Source organism: Oryctolagus cuniculus, chromosome 16, assembly GCF_964237555.1.
Source record: "Oryctolagus cuniculus chromosome 16, mOryCun1.1, whole genome shotgun sequence".
NCBI lineage: Eukaryota > Metazoa > Chordata > Mammalia > Lagomorpha > Leporidae > Oryctolagus > Oryctolagus cuniculus.
In genome coordinates, this window is record NC_091447.1 from 53,354,986 (window position 1) to 53,371,541 (window position 16,556).

At 58.2% G+C, this 16,556-nt stretch overlaps 1 protein-coding gene across 1 annotated transcript in view; it reads right to left on the minus strand.

Annotated features, from left to right (window-relative positions):
- PKD1L1 (polycystin 1 like 1, transient receptor potential channel interacting) overlaps positions 1-16,556 on the minus strand; it is a 100,158-nt gene that overhangs the window by 2,939 nt on the left and 80,663 nt on the right. Inside the window, exons 46-49 of the mRNA XM_070059306.1 lie at positions 16,411-16,545; positions 14,888-15,100; positions 11,154-11,315; positions 8,146-8,317 (exon numbers count right to left, since the gene is read on the minus strand). Coding sequence (XP_069915407.1) covers positions 8,146-8,317; positions 11,154-11,315; positions 14,888-15,100; positions 16,411-16,545 — 682 coding nt within the window. The remainder of the gene's footprint in view (positions 1-8,145; positions 8,318-11,153; positions 11,316-14,887; positions 15,101-16,410; positions 16,546-16,556) is intronic.

Here is a 16,556-nt window from a genome sequence, read left to right on the forward strand (position 1 = left end):
CCGTGCTCCAGGCCTTTTATCCACTTCCAGAGGGGAGTGGTCACGCAGCCTGACTGGCAGGTGGGCATTCAGAGGGTCAGGTAGGGGCATGAGGTCACACAGGGCGTGGCGAAGGCGTGGTCTCCCAGCTCACAGACCTAATCCATTGTATCCTATCTGCCTGCCTACACCACTGGGAAACACGGGCGACGTCTCCACCAGGGACCAACACCGGTGCAGTCAAGACATGGAGCGTGCTGCCATGAAGATCCCCCACGGCCCTCCACCCGCTCCTGGGAACCACACGGCTGCTCCCACCACCATGAGCACGCTGTGTAACGGGTCACATGGGGCCTCAGCTCTGGGGGTTGGCTCTCTAGACACAGCGTAATTCCCAGGGGACCCCGGGCTGTTGCCCCAAGCAGCAGCCGCTCCTCTGTCACTAAGCAGTGTCCCATAGCAGGAAGCGACCTCCACGTGTTTAACCTCTAGAACGTTCCAGAGTAGCTAACAATGGACACTCGCACTCAGGGCTGTGTGTGAACCTGAGTCGAAGCACCCCTGGACAAACTGCCCAGGGTGTGACTTCCGGGCCACGTTTGCTTTCTAGGAAATGCCCGGAGTGCTTTCTGCACGCTCTCCGGGCCGCGTTCTTGGCTCGTCCAGTCGTCCCAGGGCAGGCGGCGACACCTCACTGCGGTCCTGGTTTGCAGCTCCCTCGCGGCCAGCGCTGTCCGCGCATTTTCGTGTTTATTTGCCATCAGTACAGCCTCTTGGGTGAACCGGGGGTCCAGCCTGAGTGGATGATCTGTGCTCTGTGGCGGAGTCCTGAAGTCCCCTGTGGAATGCGAGGCTTGCAAACCCTTCCTGCAGGCCTCAGTCGGTGGGCGGTGCTTGTTTTCCTCCATCGGTTTCTCCCCCCTCTCAGGTTTTGTGCTTTGCACGTAATCCCGCGATCTGTTGTGAGTTATTTTCGTAACGAGTATGACCTGTGGGTCACGGGGCTTCTCACTTCTCCGTTCTTGCTCCTGGACATCCAATCACACCAGCAATATCTGTCAGGATTGGACGGGGCACATCTGTGTGACTGTATCTCCGGGATCCTGGCCAGGGCCTGGGTGTCTTGCTCTCCACCCAGCCTGCGTGGCGTTGAGTGCTGGGGCCATCTTCTGTGCACGGCTTCAGGTCCCACCCAGCCCTCTCCGCCTCAGCACCGAGACCTGCGGGGGTTGCGAGTTGTGTCATCCCCAGTTCTGGGAGGGAAGGCTCACTCCCCGCCAGGCGAGGGGTGTTGATAGGTCTCTCAGGGGTCAGTGCACATTCCTGAACTTTTACGATCGAATTTCCCTGCTTCTGCCTGGCAACAGGACGAGGCGCGCACACAGGCAATGGCTCAGGAGAGCGGAGACTGCAAGGAGGGGGCCCTGCAGGCACCGTCTCGGGAAAATCTCAACCCAGGCCTCTTGCAGAGAAAGCTTCCCCAAGTCTCTGCTTTGTCAAGGCCAAGGGCTACTCTGCCGAAATAGTTAACTGTTCCACTGTGTACAGGACCTGTCCCAGTGAGAGAAGCCATGGAGAGGGTCAGCTGGAATGGAGCTCTGCCCGCAGCCGGAGAGGTCGCACGACGTGGTTCCACGTCACTCAGATGCCGAGGAGCAGACCGGAGAAACCCCAGACAGCCGCAAAGAGCAGCGGCATCCCGGGGTGTGCAGGGACCCCCGCCTGTCTCTTCTACTCAGGGAGTAGACTAATGATTTGCCAAGGCTTCCAGCTGTGTGTTGGGGCATACACCCGGGGCAATGCCGGGGGACCGCCGCTTCAGTCTACCCTGGGTGGACACGCCCTTCAGTCTGGCAGGACGGCGGTTCCACCTTCATGAGAAGTGTTGTGCTGGTGACGTGGATGGGGTGTGTCTCACGGGATTCCTACCCGGCCTCGCCCCCTGTGAGGAGCGGCTTAGCTGAGGAGGTGGTGATGGGAGTCCCTGCTTCTGCCACTTAGGAAGGCACCCGGGGACTCACTCACGGCCACGCGGTGATTGGGGGGAACAGCCGATTGTATTCCCATTGAAACCTGTCCCTGAACATGGCACAGACTAATGCATCTTTGGCTATTGCCTGGTCTCCTATTTGTGTCGGATCGGGGGCACTGCGTGTCTCCAGTTCTCACCGTCTTCACATCCCCACGGCTGTGTGGACGGCACTGTGTCCCCTCCCCAGAGGAGATGTTGAAGCGCCAATGCCTCTGCCAGCGAACAGGGCCTTGTTCTGCAGACGACACATGCGGATGAGCCAATCCGCCCTCACCGTGTCCGCACCGAAACGGACGGCCTGGAGACACAGACACTCGCACAGGGGGCTGGAGGTGCCTGCCTGGGGGCCTTGGCAGGGGTGTGGCCCCGCCAGCACCTGGCCCTGGACTTCACGCTTCGCGTTCCTGTGTGTGGCACTTGGTGACAGTGGCCTGAGCAAACGGACACGGTGTTTGCCCTGTTGTCTTGGAAATGACCGAGGTCTGTGAATCTCCAGGCTGACGGGGGCTTCTGGAGAAGGAAGCCGCTACGGCGCACTGGAGCCCTTGCGAATTCAGCTTTCTGGGCCCCCACCAAGAGTTAACGGGGTCACGTAAATGAATTACGTCTTCAGAGTGACCCAGAAGCCCTGGTTTTTCTCTTTCTGCTCCGGCACATTCTATCCAAACAACAGGGACTGACAGCAGCACAGCGTGACTGGAGCTCTGTGCGCCAGGAGCAGAGGAGTGAGCAGCCGCACGTGTCTTCCCTCGTGCACGCATCACAGGCAGGCCCCGTGCAACCCACGCACGCCGTGGAGGTCCCTCGGAAGGCTGGCCTGCTCGGCGTTTCTGTCTGGGGTCTGAGTTATGGCCGCTTCTGATAGATTCAGGGTCTGTAAATCAGATCCAAACAACCCCTTTCGATTTAGGTACCCTCTCTTGTGGAGTCCATCAAGGGAAGGATCCCGAGACATACTTGGAAATGTGGCAAGTCTTGGAAAAAACAGGGCCATTAAAACTAATTACAGCTCACAGCCGTGACCCCGTTGTTTTGTTATCTTTTTACTTGAGCTTTACAAAGCTCCCTTTAAAAAGCTTTTCATCTGGAAATCATTTCAAACTTACAAAAAATTACAAACATCACACGAGCGCACTCACGCAGCCAGAGCCAAGTCATCGGCTGCATTTTCTCCATTTGCTGCCTTGTTTGCCTCTTGCTGGCCACAGCTCCACCGTCCAGAGAACACTGGCCGTCCGTAGTCAGCTTACTGAGTGCTGTGCTCTGTGGCTGGCGGTCGGCCGGCCGGGCCGCAGCGATCCTCCTGGGTCGGGTCCAGGAGGCCCGTGTTCTCTCGCATGCTGAATGACGTCTGGGAACCGCGGGTGCTCTCTTCCTGCGCCCACCCCACGTCCACTCTGTGTTGTGTCACTAACGGTCCCCGTTGGCTTCACGTGAAGAAAACACACGGCGGCACGGATCCAAACAGACACGGAAGTTGTCCAGACTTCTGTGCGTGTCTGAGGCCCGAATTTTCCCAGTCTTCATGGTGGAGAGGGTTCACGTTGTAGTCAGCGGTGCTCATCGTCGGGTTCCCGGGCCCTACAGCCGTGCCTGGCCCTGCTGGATGATGACTCTTAACACCCGGCTTTCGCTGCCTGTGTCACCCCATCGGGAGCACACACAACACAGACGCCACCTCGCCCCTGCCCTCAGCAGCCCCGTGGGGGACGTGGCGGGAGTGTGTCCCCCTGAGGTCCTGTGTTGCAAGCTTGGTCCCCCATGTGGTGGACCCTGAAGGGGCAGGGCCCGGGGTGTTCAGCCCCGAGGTGTCCACCTCTGCGCAGGGCCGCTGCAGGCCTGGAGGGGCCGTCTAGTGCGTTAGTGCTCTCGGCAACCGGGGGCTATGAAGCAGCTCCGGCTGTCTCAGCTCGCTCCTGCGTCCGGTCTTTCTGCACGCTCCTGACACTGCGATGGCATCGGCCACGGGGCCCTTGTACCACGCTCTTACACCCCCGCCACTGCAGGCTCCTAAACGCTTTCTGTGGATAAAGAGCTCGGCCTCGGGTATTTTGTTACAGCACAGGGACCGGGCTGAGGCAGAGAGGGCGCCCAGAGGAGGATATGACGCCTTCAACACTCTGAGTTTCCCGTCCACGGCCGCCCAGCCTGGGGGTGAGCGAGAGCCACGCTCCGCAGCCGCCTGCCGTCAGAGCCGGCGGGAACAGTGTGTCCTGCCTCCTGTGGGCTCAGGCTGGGCAGGTGCTTCCTTGAACGGACCCTCCCCCGGGGATGGCGCCACGTGTGTTCAGGTGTCCTGCACCACCCGCTAGAAAGCGCATGGAGTCCCTGATGGGCTGTGCGTCCGCGGAGCCCAGCGGCTGTTCCCCAAACTCCTAGACACGGGGAAGCCGCTCGGCGTACGCCTCCGGCAGGCTGGCTTCTGGGACAGGGGCTCCTGCCTGCCTCCGGGAAAGCCCGGTATTCCCAACCTTCTTCAAGCTGTCCCACACTGGGGCCAAGTGAGCCGTGCCCTCCCGATCGCCCCTGGGTCCCCCACACCACCACCGGCGGCACGCACGGGGCCAAACTGCGCTGAGCCGCACCGGGGCCCCGGCCTTCCCGCACACCCTCGGTGGACAACCGTGTAGACAAAGCTGCCCTCCTCCTCCCCTGGCTCCTGTGGAGCTTGGGGCGGGGGGCACTGGAAAATTGCTTGGGCAGACTCTGAACCCTGAGGCCAGCCGCCCCCTCCTGGACGTTCCTGCTGACTCAGTTGGATTCAGAGAAACAAACCGAGAGGAAAATCCGCGGGAGAACCTCTGCGGCCGTCTCTCTCGAATCTGCCCAGCAGACCTGGCCCCTGCCGGCTCCCGCAGCGCCACGAGCGAGCAAGCAAGCGTGGGGTGGGGAGCGGCCCAGGCTCCGCGAGGGCACGGGCAGGTGCTTTTCCCCAGGGCCAGACCCACCCGGCTGGCGGCCCACGGCTATGGCTATTGCAGGCTGCAGGTGCCCCAGGCTTCTGGCTTATACAGACGCAGATCTGAACTACTGATGGCTAAGACGCAAAGCGGCTGCCCTGCAGGGAGGGCTTGGCGCACGAAAGGGGGTCTGCTCCATACAGCCCAGTGCCTCAGCCTCGCCCCGACCCCGTGACCACCCCGGCTCTGCCCCGCAGAGGCCGCCGAGGCGGGCTGCAGGGGTCAGAGCTGCAGGCTTGCACACCTGGGAGCCTGGTGATGCACACCTCAGCAGAAAGAGCTGTGCTGCCGTGTGGGCTGGGAAGCCGTCCCCTAAGCCGTAGTGTTGTCACCCTGCACTGTGAGTGCACACGGCCCCGTAGCAGTGCGTGTTGTGTACATAAAGCACCACCCGCCCAGAATTCCACAGTCCCGCATGCGTGCCATGGAACAGACGAGCAAGAGCAGAGTGTGGCAGGGCAGGGACGAGGCCCACCCCTCCCCACGGCCCTGGTGGAGGTGTGAGCCCACGGCCTCAGGCAGCGCCCCTGACACAGGCCCACAGACACCACACCGGCTCTTCGCTTGGGATGGATTCTGACTTTCGAAAAATTGCTTCAATTTCTTTTTATTAGGTGTATGTGGCACTTCAAACAGTGCATGGAAAAGGGGACTAAAAGACAGAGTCTGCGTGGAAAATGCAAGCACAGGTTTCTCATAAGACACGTTTCCTGTGACCTGAGAGCCTCATTCGTTTTAAAAATGAGAAATGCACATTAAAATTTCTCCATGCAAGCCCGGAGATGATAAAACGACAGTTTCCTCTCTTTTGGTGAAGGTTATTAACATATTTTTGTTATTGAAACCTTTCTACTCTTGATTTAAAACGCATGATCAGGAAACATTAATGAGCCGCTGGGTTGCATTTGGTGATGTTTTATTGATTGTTTTGGTCTCAAAATCAGAAAGCCTGGCACACACCTGGGACCCTTCTTGTAGGCCTGGATGTTGCCTAACAGCTGGATGCACTTTGCCACGGGGCACGGGGTTCTGGAGGGAGAGCCCCACAGCCCGGGGGTGGGGTTCTGGAGGGAGAGCCCCACAGCCCGGGGTGGGGTTCTGGAGGGAGAGCCCCACAGCCCGGGGGTGGGGTTCTGGATATTTTTCAGATCTTCTCTCTCTCTCTCTCTCTCAAGCCAGCTTCGTGCATAAGAAGCACTGATGGCTGCTTTCTCTTTACCTTTTTCATCACTCATTTACTTTCCTCAAAGGCGCTCTGCTCCCTCGTTGTCTTGCTGTGTTTGTCCTGAACGCGCCTCTCCCCATTTACCTATCTTGGCTAACTCCTGAAAGACTCTCCTCTTGGCACACACACCTTGCTGTGGACTTGGCTAAGCCGCTCCATCCTCACAGCCTCCTTCCTCCCGCCGTGCGGAGTGTGTGGTTCTCCCGGCTGGCACGCACATGGACCCGGCCGACTTCGCCTGCTGTCGCTCTGTGCGCCATGCGACGCTCCTGTGAGCCTGACCGGGCAGCACCTGCGGGTCCCCCGGCACAAGTCTAAATGCACACGCTCGTTCCCTAAAAGGGCAGTAAATGCTGTCACGTTCCTGTTGTTAAAGGTAGCCATGCCGCCCTGTGACTTCCCTCTGGACGTTTGCTTTCTCATTGTTTCACACGACTGGTCACTCCACTTTCTATAAAACTATAGCTTTACTGTCGTGCATATTTAAAGTGTTTGATAATTAAAACAACAACAATAAAAATTGTAAAGTAGAGAATTTTAAATTGCTTGGAGATGACTTGGTTTTAGGGAAAACATCTGGATGGCAACAGGACTGTCTGTAGTTTTAAGTCCGATAACTCACTTCCTTGGAATTTGTCCTGTTCTAACAGAGTGGAGTCCATTTCTTTCCTGGCACCGCTCCTTCTTAAATATATGGCTCCATATCTTCACTTCAGGGAAGTGCTTAAATCTTGCTCCCTTTAAATGTCCTTCTCTGCACAGGTTTTCCTACTTCCCTGGTGGAGGCCGACTCTTCACCCCTCTCTCTGTCTTGGCCATCTTCCTCTTTCTGACCTCCATGTGCACGACTTTTCCCCGCAGTCGATTCTGACTCCTTTTCTTGGCTAAGCGTCGTTTGCCTGAGTTCTCTCAGACCTTCGGCCAAGCCCTCACTCCTTCCCAGGAATCTGCTGTTTTAGTTTACTTTTGCTGTGCCTTTTTCCTCCCTATTTCCTCCTCAACTCCTCTGTCACTTTATTCTTTGTCTTTTTATTTCATGATTGACCTCTTTCCTCTTTGCTTTGCCTTCCCGGTTGAAACAGGTTAACTTCCTCTCCTTGCGGTTGCAACCTTCACCTGTCCCTGGCCGCGGCTCTCAAAGTCCTAACGCGTCTCCTGGCTGTGTTTGCGCTGCTTTTCCCTGCAGGGTGTTTGCGTGGCTCCAACAATGCGCTGCCTTCATGATCATTATTGCTCACCTGAGCCCAGCCCCCCGTCACGCGGCCGCTCGGCGGCTGCCAGCCCGTCTCTGGGTCTCAGGGCGGTCACCGCTGGATGGCGCTGGTCATCACAGCGCAGCGCTCACCGTCGGTCTTGCCGGGTCCCAGGCACGTGGGGTGTGGGTGTGAGCGTTGATTTTCCTCTGGGTCCGTGAGTCACCGGCGAGCCCTCCTCCAGCTGGCCTGCTCACAGCCAGCGCCTGCCAGAGACGGCTTCCTCTGCACCGTCACTGCCTAGAGATTCCGGTGGCTCTTCTCTGCTCTCGAATGCTTTCCTCCAAGCTAGGGGTCCTTGGCCGGCCCCTGCGTCCTGCTCTTGGTCTGGAGGCCTCTGTGTGCTCCTGGAGGGGGCAGTGCTGCCTCTACCTCTGTCTGACGCTGAGGGTCTCGGCAGCCGCCGTGGGGGTCGCCGCGAGCCACCAGGGGAACCTCCTTCCACTCACGGCCCTGCAAGGCGGCTCTCCATCTGTGTCTCGGTCTCCTCGCCGAGCCCAGGTGGAAGGGTACACACACCGCCAGTTCAAACTCTACATTATTGAAATGCGAGTGCGCCTCGCCCCCAGGATTTGCTCGGAGAACATCTATGCGATTGGGCCTTACGAGTTGGAACAACAAGTGTTTCAAACCAACGTCAGAGCTTAAAAGACACTTGGTATAACAGTCGACAAAAGCAATTTCTCATAGTCTTACCCTGGTCGCCTGGTGACTGGGAGCCCCCCGGCAGGGGACTGCCTTCGGCCCTTGCCGCTGCTGGACTCCGGGGTTGCTTTTCTAGGAGAGGCAGGTGAGGGCTGTCAGACAAACCATTGACCTTCGTCAGAAGTTCGTCCATCAGACTTGCAAGCTCATCCAGGTAGTGATTCTGAAGGGAGACAGCGAGGTCAGCACATGACTCAGGAGCCTGACTGTCTTCTTTCCTCGTCCCTGACACACAGAGGGCACAGCTGGACATGGCACTGCGCCAGGTGGAACGCACGCCAGGGCTGCGGCCAGAGGTGGGGTGCCGGGCCTGTCTCTAATCTCTGCATTCCAGTTCCCACCATCATAACGTGTACGTCACATACGTGCATGGAGACACAAAGTGGCCACGGTTAAAACCCTGCTACAGTGTGCACATGCAGGCACACACAGAGGCATGGTTAATACCCTGCTACAGTGTGCACATGCAGATACACACACAGAGGCGTGGTTAATACCCTGTTACAGTGTGCACGTGCAGGCACACACAGAGGCGTGGTTAATACCTGTTACACTGTGCACGTGCAGGCACACACAGAGGCGTGGTTAATACCCTGTTACAGTGTGCACGTGCAGGCACACACAGAGGTGTGGTTAATACCCTGCTACAGTGTGCACATGCAGATACACACACAGAACCGTGGTTAATACCTGTTACAGTGTGCACATGCAGGCACATACAGAGGTGTGGTTAATACCTGTTACAGTGTGCACATGCAGACACACACACAGAGGCGTGGTTAATACCTGTTACAGTGTGCACATGCAGGCACACACAGAGGTGTGGTTAATACCCTGTTACAGTGTGCACGTGCAGGCACATACAGAGGTGTGGTTAATACCTGTTACAGTGTGCACGTGCAGGCACATACAGAGGTGTGGTTAATACCTGTTACAGTGTGCACGTGCAGGCACACACAGAGGCATGGTTAATACCCTGTTACAGTGTGCACGTGCAGGCACATACAGAGGTGTGGTTAATACCCTGTTACAGTGTGCACGTGCAGGCACACACAGAGGTGTGGTTAATACCCTGCTACAGTGTGCACATGCAGATACACACACAGAGCCGTGGTTAATACCTGTTACACTGTGCACATGCAGACACACACACAGAGGCGTGGTTAATACCTGTTACAGTGTGCACATGCAGGCACACACAGAGGTGTGGTTAATACCCTGTTACAGTGTGCACATGCAGGCACACACAGAGGCGTGGTTAATACCCTGCTACAGTGTGCACATGCAGATACACACACAGAACCGTGGTTAATACCTGTTACAGTGTGCACATGCAGGCACACACAGAGGTGTGGTTAATACCCTGTTACAGTGTGCACGTGCAGGCACACACAGAGCCGCGGTTAATACCCTGTTACAGTGTGCACGTGCAGGCACACACAGAGGTGTGGTTAATACCCTGTTACAGTGTGCACATGCAGACACACACACAGAGGCGTGGTTAATACCCTGTTACAGTGTGCACGTGCAGGCACACACACAGAGGTGTGGTTAATACCCTGTTACAGTGTGCACGTGCAGGCACACACAGAGGCGTGGTTAATACCTGTTACAGTGTGCACGTGCAGGCACACACAGAGGCGTGGTTAATACCCTGTTACAGTGTGCACGTGCAGGCACACACAGAACCGTGGTTAATACCCTGATACAGTGTGCACGTGCAGGCACACACAGAGGTGTGGTTAATACCCTGTTACAGTGTGCACATGCAGGCACACACAGAGGCATGGTTAATACCTGTTACAGTGTGCACGTGCAGGCACACACAGAGGTGTGGTTAATACCTGTTACAGTGAGCACGTGCAGGCACACACAGAGGCGTGGTTAATACCTGTTACAGTGTGCACATGCAGACACACACACAGAGGCGTGGTTAATACCCTGTTACAGTGTGCACGTGCAGGCACACACACAGAGGTGTGGTTAATACCCTGTTACAGTGTGCACGTGCAGGCACACACAGAGGCGTGGTTAATACCCTGTTACAGTGTGCACGTGCAGGCACACACAGAGGTGTGGTTAATACCCTGATACAGTGTGCACGTGCAGGCACACACACAGAGGCGTGGTTAATACCCTGTTACAGTGTGCACGTGCAGGCACACACAGAGGCGTGGTTAATACCCTGTTACAGTGTGTACGTGCAGGCACACACAGAGGCGTGGTTAATACCCTGTTACAGTGTGCACATGCAGGCACACACAGAGGCATGGTTAATACCTGTTACAGTGTGCACATGCAGGCACATACAGAGGTGTGGTTAATACCTGTTACAGTGTGCACATGCAGGCACACACAGAGGTGTGGTTAATACCCTGTTACAGTGTGCACGTGCAGGCACACACAGAGCCGTGGTTAATACCCTGTTACAGTGTGCACGTGCAGGCACACACAGAGGCGTGGTTAATGACATCAACACCAGGACTGCTGAATGGGCGAAGGCAGGGCAGACGGCATACATGACAGCGAAGCCCGTGCTATGCTGACTGCGTGAGCTCTGGCAATGCCTAGATACCAGTGACGGGAACACCTGAGGGCTCAGCGTGCAACACTGGGTCTGAGGTTTGCATTTGTGTCTGGCTGACACCCAGGGCTCCATGGTTTGAGTAGACGTTGGGTCCAGCAGCAGGTAGAAACAGAAAAAACTGGTTCTCAATGGGGCAGGGCACATATGTAGGTGCCCTGGCAGAGACCAGAACCTTGGTCTCTCCGACTGGACAGGGTCACAAGGACGTGGTGAGTTAGGGAGGGATGAGGTGCTTGGAAGCGCCCAAGGGGAGACCTAACAGTCTCCTCATTACTGAAAGCAGGCTTGAGACTGCGCCGTGATACGCAGCACAGAATCTCATCCTGCTCTGACTACTGGGAGCAGATTCCTCAATGAAACCACGACCTTGAGCTTGCCCTTGTGCCCACAGATCCCACAGCCCACAGCTTACGTGGTCCTCGGCCACCTCCATCTCCTCCGACTGTGGCGTCCCCAGTCCCAGAACGGCCAGGACCTTCCTCCGGGCGTAAGCTCTGACATCGCCAAGCCTCACGCGAGATCTACTCGGAAAAGACCGTCTTTTTCGGGAGGAAGTCCTGAGGGCACGTCTCAGCTAGGGGAGGAGACAGCAGAAAGAAACTCGGGTCAGCAAACCAAAAACCAGCGTTATCAGTCTGGAGACCCTGGCTGACGGTGCCACATGGCAACCACTTAGTAAGATGGGAACCACGTGGCAGAAAGCACCTCTCCCAACTCAGACCAGACGGCAGCAGGATGAGTGCTGACGTGGAGATCATCTCACCATAAAGGGTGGTTCCAGCGGCTGATGGTTGAGGACCCAGGTCATTAGCTCAACCAGCACATCCACCGGGCTGCAGGCGACCCCAGGCCCACGGGCGGCTGTGCCCTGGCCCACTGGCGGCTGTGCGTCACTTCCTCACTGCGGGCTGGGACCGGTTAGCTCACACACCTGTAGGATCACACTCAAGTGCCTGCACATCCACTTGCTTTAAAAAGAGCCCCCAAGGCACATTTTAGCCTCGTGGAGCCTGTCCGCTCTGCATTCCCTGCGAAACCCCACGGCACGGCTGGCGGCCAGCAGCAGGACGAGGCCCGGCACTGCTGCCACGGGAGCTCTCCCGCCCGGGACCCGCTCTGTGCCGCTGAGCCACACGCTCTCCCAGGGCACCCAGATGAGGGACAACCAGCCCGGCCGTTCCTCTCTCCTGCGACCGTCTTCGTCCTCGGTCAGCCCTGACACCCCTCGGACCCCTGAGAAAGGGTCTGGACTCTGCAGGAGTGCCCAGGAGCACGAGAGGACAGGCCGCCGGCATGGAGACGGTGCCCTGCCCACTTGTACCTGGGTCTGAGGGCCCCTGGCCCAACCAACCCAACAGCCGCACGGACGGCCCCCGACTCGTGCGCTCAGGGGCCCTGGGCGCTATCTCCGGTTTCAGAGAGGAGTCCACAGCTCACGGCGTGGCACAGCACGGCACGGGAGGCCCTCCACTCCCAGCTGCAGCGTGCGCCTGCTCGACCCCGACTGCAGCATGCCCTGCCCAGTGCCTCTGCTGAAACTGCTGCCCGTGGCCACTGCAGTGAGTTGAACACTCCTCCCACGGAGTGAACACTGCCTCGGGAGGAACAAAGGGGTCTCTGACCAACTGCACGGTGAAAGACCTCGGATAGCCGAGACCGAAGGCAAGAACCAGTGGGAGGACCCGGCTGTGCTAGTTTAGGCTTGCTGTAGAGTCGCAGGAATCAAGACCCCCGAGAGACTGGCGAGAGGCGGGATCAATGGGACAGAGTGGAGCAGCGAGACTGAGGCCCTCACAGACAAAGTCCACCGCCTTCGACACAGACGCAACAGCCATGAGCAGAGGGTGTTTTTCCGGACACTGACACTGGACCGAGCGGACACCAGCCTAGAGGAACCATGACTTCTTGTTCACTCTCATACTAAAGTGCACCACTAACCTCGATATGAAAACAAGACCATACACATTCTGAAAGAAAACACGTGGAAAACGTGTGCCCGTGGCTGCGGCAGTCTGTTTTCAGACATGACTCTGAAAGCCCAGTCCATGAAGGAAAACACTGCAAACCTGCCCTTGTCAAAGTTCACGACCGCTGTGAGGCGACAGTGCCTGCAAACCACTGCAAACCAATACGGCAGCGGCATTCAAAACCCGAGATGCGCGGATGGATTACACGCAGGTCCTCCCCTGCGGACGCTCCACTGCCTGAACGTCACGGACCTTCTGTAAGTGACAGCTCAACAGGTGCATGAGGGTAAGGACAGGTAGAGAGGGACAGCAGAGTGGGAAGGAAGATGGGTGGACCAGTGGATGCAGAGTAGATGGAGGTAGTTTAAGGGGTGGGTAGATTGGTGGATGGATGGATGGATGGATGGATGTTGGATGGATGATGGACGGATGGATGGGGAAGTAGTTTAAGGGGTTGGTAGTTAGATTGGTAGATGGTTGGATGGATGGATGAATGAGCCATGAATGTGGAGCTTAGAAAAATGGAAAGAAGTAGAGAACTCAGGCCGCGCGCTCTCAAGGAGCGACAGGTGCAGTCCTCCTAGTTTCACTCTGCTCACTGCACTAGAATACTAAGAGCTACAGAGGAGGCTTCCCTCATTTAACATCTTGGCTCTGCAGTTGTCCGAAGCTACCCAGAATGGGGCCGGCACTGTGGCGTAGTGGGTACAGCTGCCACCTGCAGTGCCAGCATCCCATATGGGCACCAGTTCAAGTCCCAGCTGCTCCTCTTCCAATCCAGCTCTCTGCTGTGGCCTGGGAAAGCCGTAGAAGATGGCCCAGATCTTTGGGTCCCTGCACCCATGTTGGAGGCCTGGAAGAGGCTCCTGGCTCCTGGCTTCAGATTGGCTCAGCTCTGATCATTGCAGCTATTCGGGGAATGAACCCAGAAGACAGATCTCTCTTTCTCTGCCTCTGCCTCTCTGTAACTCTGCCTTTCAAATAAAATAAATAAACCTTAGAAAGAAAAAGGAAGGAAGGAAGGAAGGAAGGAAGGCAGGAAGGAAGGAAGGAGGAAGGGAGGAAGGAGGGAGGAAGGGAAGGAGAGAGGGATGGAGGGGGGGAGGGAGGGAGGAGGAAGGAGGAAGGAAGAAGGAGGGAGGAAGGAAGGAGCCCAGAAGGCAGGTGCATCCAGCCAGCTGTCTGGAACGTGTCCAGGGCTCCGGGAGACAGAACACCGAAGGTGCATGAGGAGCCTCAGAGCCTGGGGATCAGCTGCTGGGCTCTGGGTGGGGAGCGCCGGGAAGCGTCAGCAGGGGCCTCCTCGAGGGACAAATGCTGTCTGGGGAGAAGGAGCCGGGCTTCCCGCTGGACGAGGCGCAGAGGAGGACCCGGCAGGAGGCCCCTAAGGGGAGGATGATGCAGACGCCAGGACATGGGGCTGGCCTGCACGGAGCAGGGCTTCCCAGCCTGCATCTCAAGAGGACACCTGCCCGCTGTCAGAAACACAGGCACTGAGCCTGGCTCCGAGGTGGGGCACGGCAGTCCTGGGGGCACCTGAGGGGCTGGGCAGAGTGGGGCAGGAGGCCTGGAAAAACACAGAGCGCCGGTTCCGGTTCACCCTGCCCCCAGCCCCGGGAACAGGCAAGCAGCTTTATCCATAGCTGTCTACACCCAGCCGGCTGGGGCAGGCTGACACCTGCACGCTTTCTCTGTCACCGGCTGCCCTGTCCTTTTATTTACTGAACCTGTCAGCCTCAGTGGGGTGGCAGGACAAGGTCAGAGGACTCTTCCTTCTCGAAGGAGTTTAAGCCTGGAGGGGACACGACCTCACTTGCCAGGGGAGGTCAGTAGGGGGGCATGAAGCAGGGGCCCCAGCCTGGAGCACACGTCCCGTGGAGGCTGGCTGGGGGAAATGAAGGCTGAGATGAGGGGGCAGGCCAGACGTCCAGTTCAGGGCAAGGAGAGACGTTCAGCACGGGGTGAGGGGCTGGGAAGGCTTCCCGGAGGAGGCAGCCTCTGCAGCGGCCTGGCTGGACTGCTCGAGGCTAGAGTCAGGCAGCTGCCCAGGGCAGGTCCGATGGGCCCAGGGCTGAGTGACTGTCCGATCTGGCCAGCGCAGCCGGGACCAAGGAGCACTGCACCAGACAGCCGAGGAAGCATCCAGACCTTGACCTCACATCCGCGAGCAGGCACTCACCGTTCGGAAACACAGCGTAGCCAGCACCGCACCAAGGGCCATGCGGTAGCACGCCGCGGCGCGCGGGTCGGCCTGCAGAAGGCTGAAGCGTGAGTCTGTTTGGCTTCTTCTGGGAAAGCCGAGGGGCAGCCCGGGGAAGGCGGCTGGAGCCCAGGTGGCGAGCAGAAGCCGGTGCAGGTGGCAGTGGGCGGCCAGCAGCAGGGCCCCTGCCAGCTGTTGGGAGAACGCGGGCACTGCCGTCAGCAGTTTCTTAGGAGGGAAAACCAACTACTGTGAAACGGGGAAACGCATGGAGAGGGGCGCGTGAGTGAGCGCGGGGCCAGCTCTGCCCGCTGTGCCGCTCCCGAGCCCTCCTCGGAGTTCCAGCCCACGAGAGGGGACGTCGGGGGGCAGGGCCCGCAGCCAAGGGAAAGAGCAGTGGGGCCTGCATGGAATGGCGTGTGTACCAAGTCCCCGAGGCAAGCCCTGGCCCCTCGTCCCGGCCTCTGGCAGGAGCCAGTCCCGCCCACAGCTTGATTGAGGGAATTCAGTAGGCTGTGACCCCGGAGAACCTCCGCAGCTCGAATAACGACCTACGTTAGTAGCAGTGACGACGGTGCACGCCTTGGGAGTGGGTGACACAGGGCCAGGGCTGCATTGCTAAGGCTCATGTTCTCAGACTGTAACTTGCGATGTAACCCTGGATACAGCACCAAACCCCGCACCACCCGGGCAGCTGTTTGGTGTGGCAGCTCAGGTGCCACTCGGGATGTCCGATCCCACGGTGGAGTGCTGGAGTCGGCGTCCCAGCTCTGCTCTCTGGGAGGCAGTGGTTGTGGGGAGCAACTCGGACTAGACTAAGTTACTGGAATTAAGACTTATTCTATGCATCTGCTCTCCCACAATATGGCGCTGGGAGAGGAGGAAATAGCTTCTACACAGCTGCCTCCAGTTCAACCAATAAACTGTAGGACCTGCTCCTGATTGGAGGAGAGCAGCGTACTCGGCGTGTGGGTAGCAGAGTTGGGATTGGTGGAAGAGGACTATAAAGGAGGAGAGAGACAACATGCACCAGGAACATCTAAGGGGAACACCTGAGGAACATCTGAGCAGCCCCCGAGAGAGCCGGCCGGCGGTGTGCCGCTCCCCCGCGGAAGTGGGGAAAGTGGCAGGGGGAACCGCCCTTCCACGGAGGTGGAAGGGACGGTAGCCAACCGGGAAGAACCAGCAGCAAACCCGGGAAGGACCAGCAGCAAACCCGGGGAGGGCCGAGCAGACAAAAGAACAGCGCAGGGTCCTGTGTCGTTCCTCCACGAAGACGGGGAGCGACAGTGGTGACGGTCCCGGCTCCACTGGGAGACCCGGCCTCAGCCCGGCCAGTCACTGCAGGTATTCGGGAGCCGAGTCAGCAGTCGGGAGCAAAACAAACCCACCTCGCAGTGGCTTAAAAGACAGAGCTGTGGGCGGCACTGCTTCTCCCTGAGAGGTGTGTTTGTCCCCAGCTGACACGACCATGCCGGCGCGCGGGTAAGGGGGATGCTTACCGCTGGTACAAGGGCACGGGAGAGCGAGCGGCAGAGTACAGGAGAGCAGGCGGCCGGCAGGGCCAGGGGCCCGAGGAGCTCCACACACCTCCACAGCAGCAGGAAGGAGAGGAACCCCTGTAGCCATCGCACCCTCTGGGACAGAA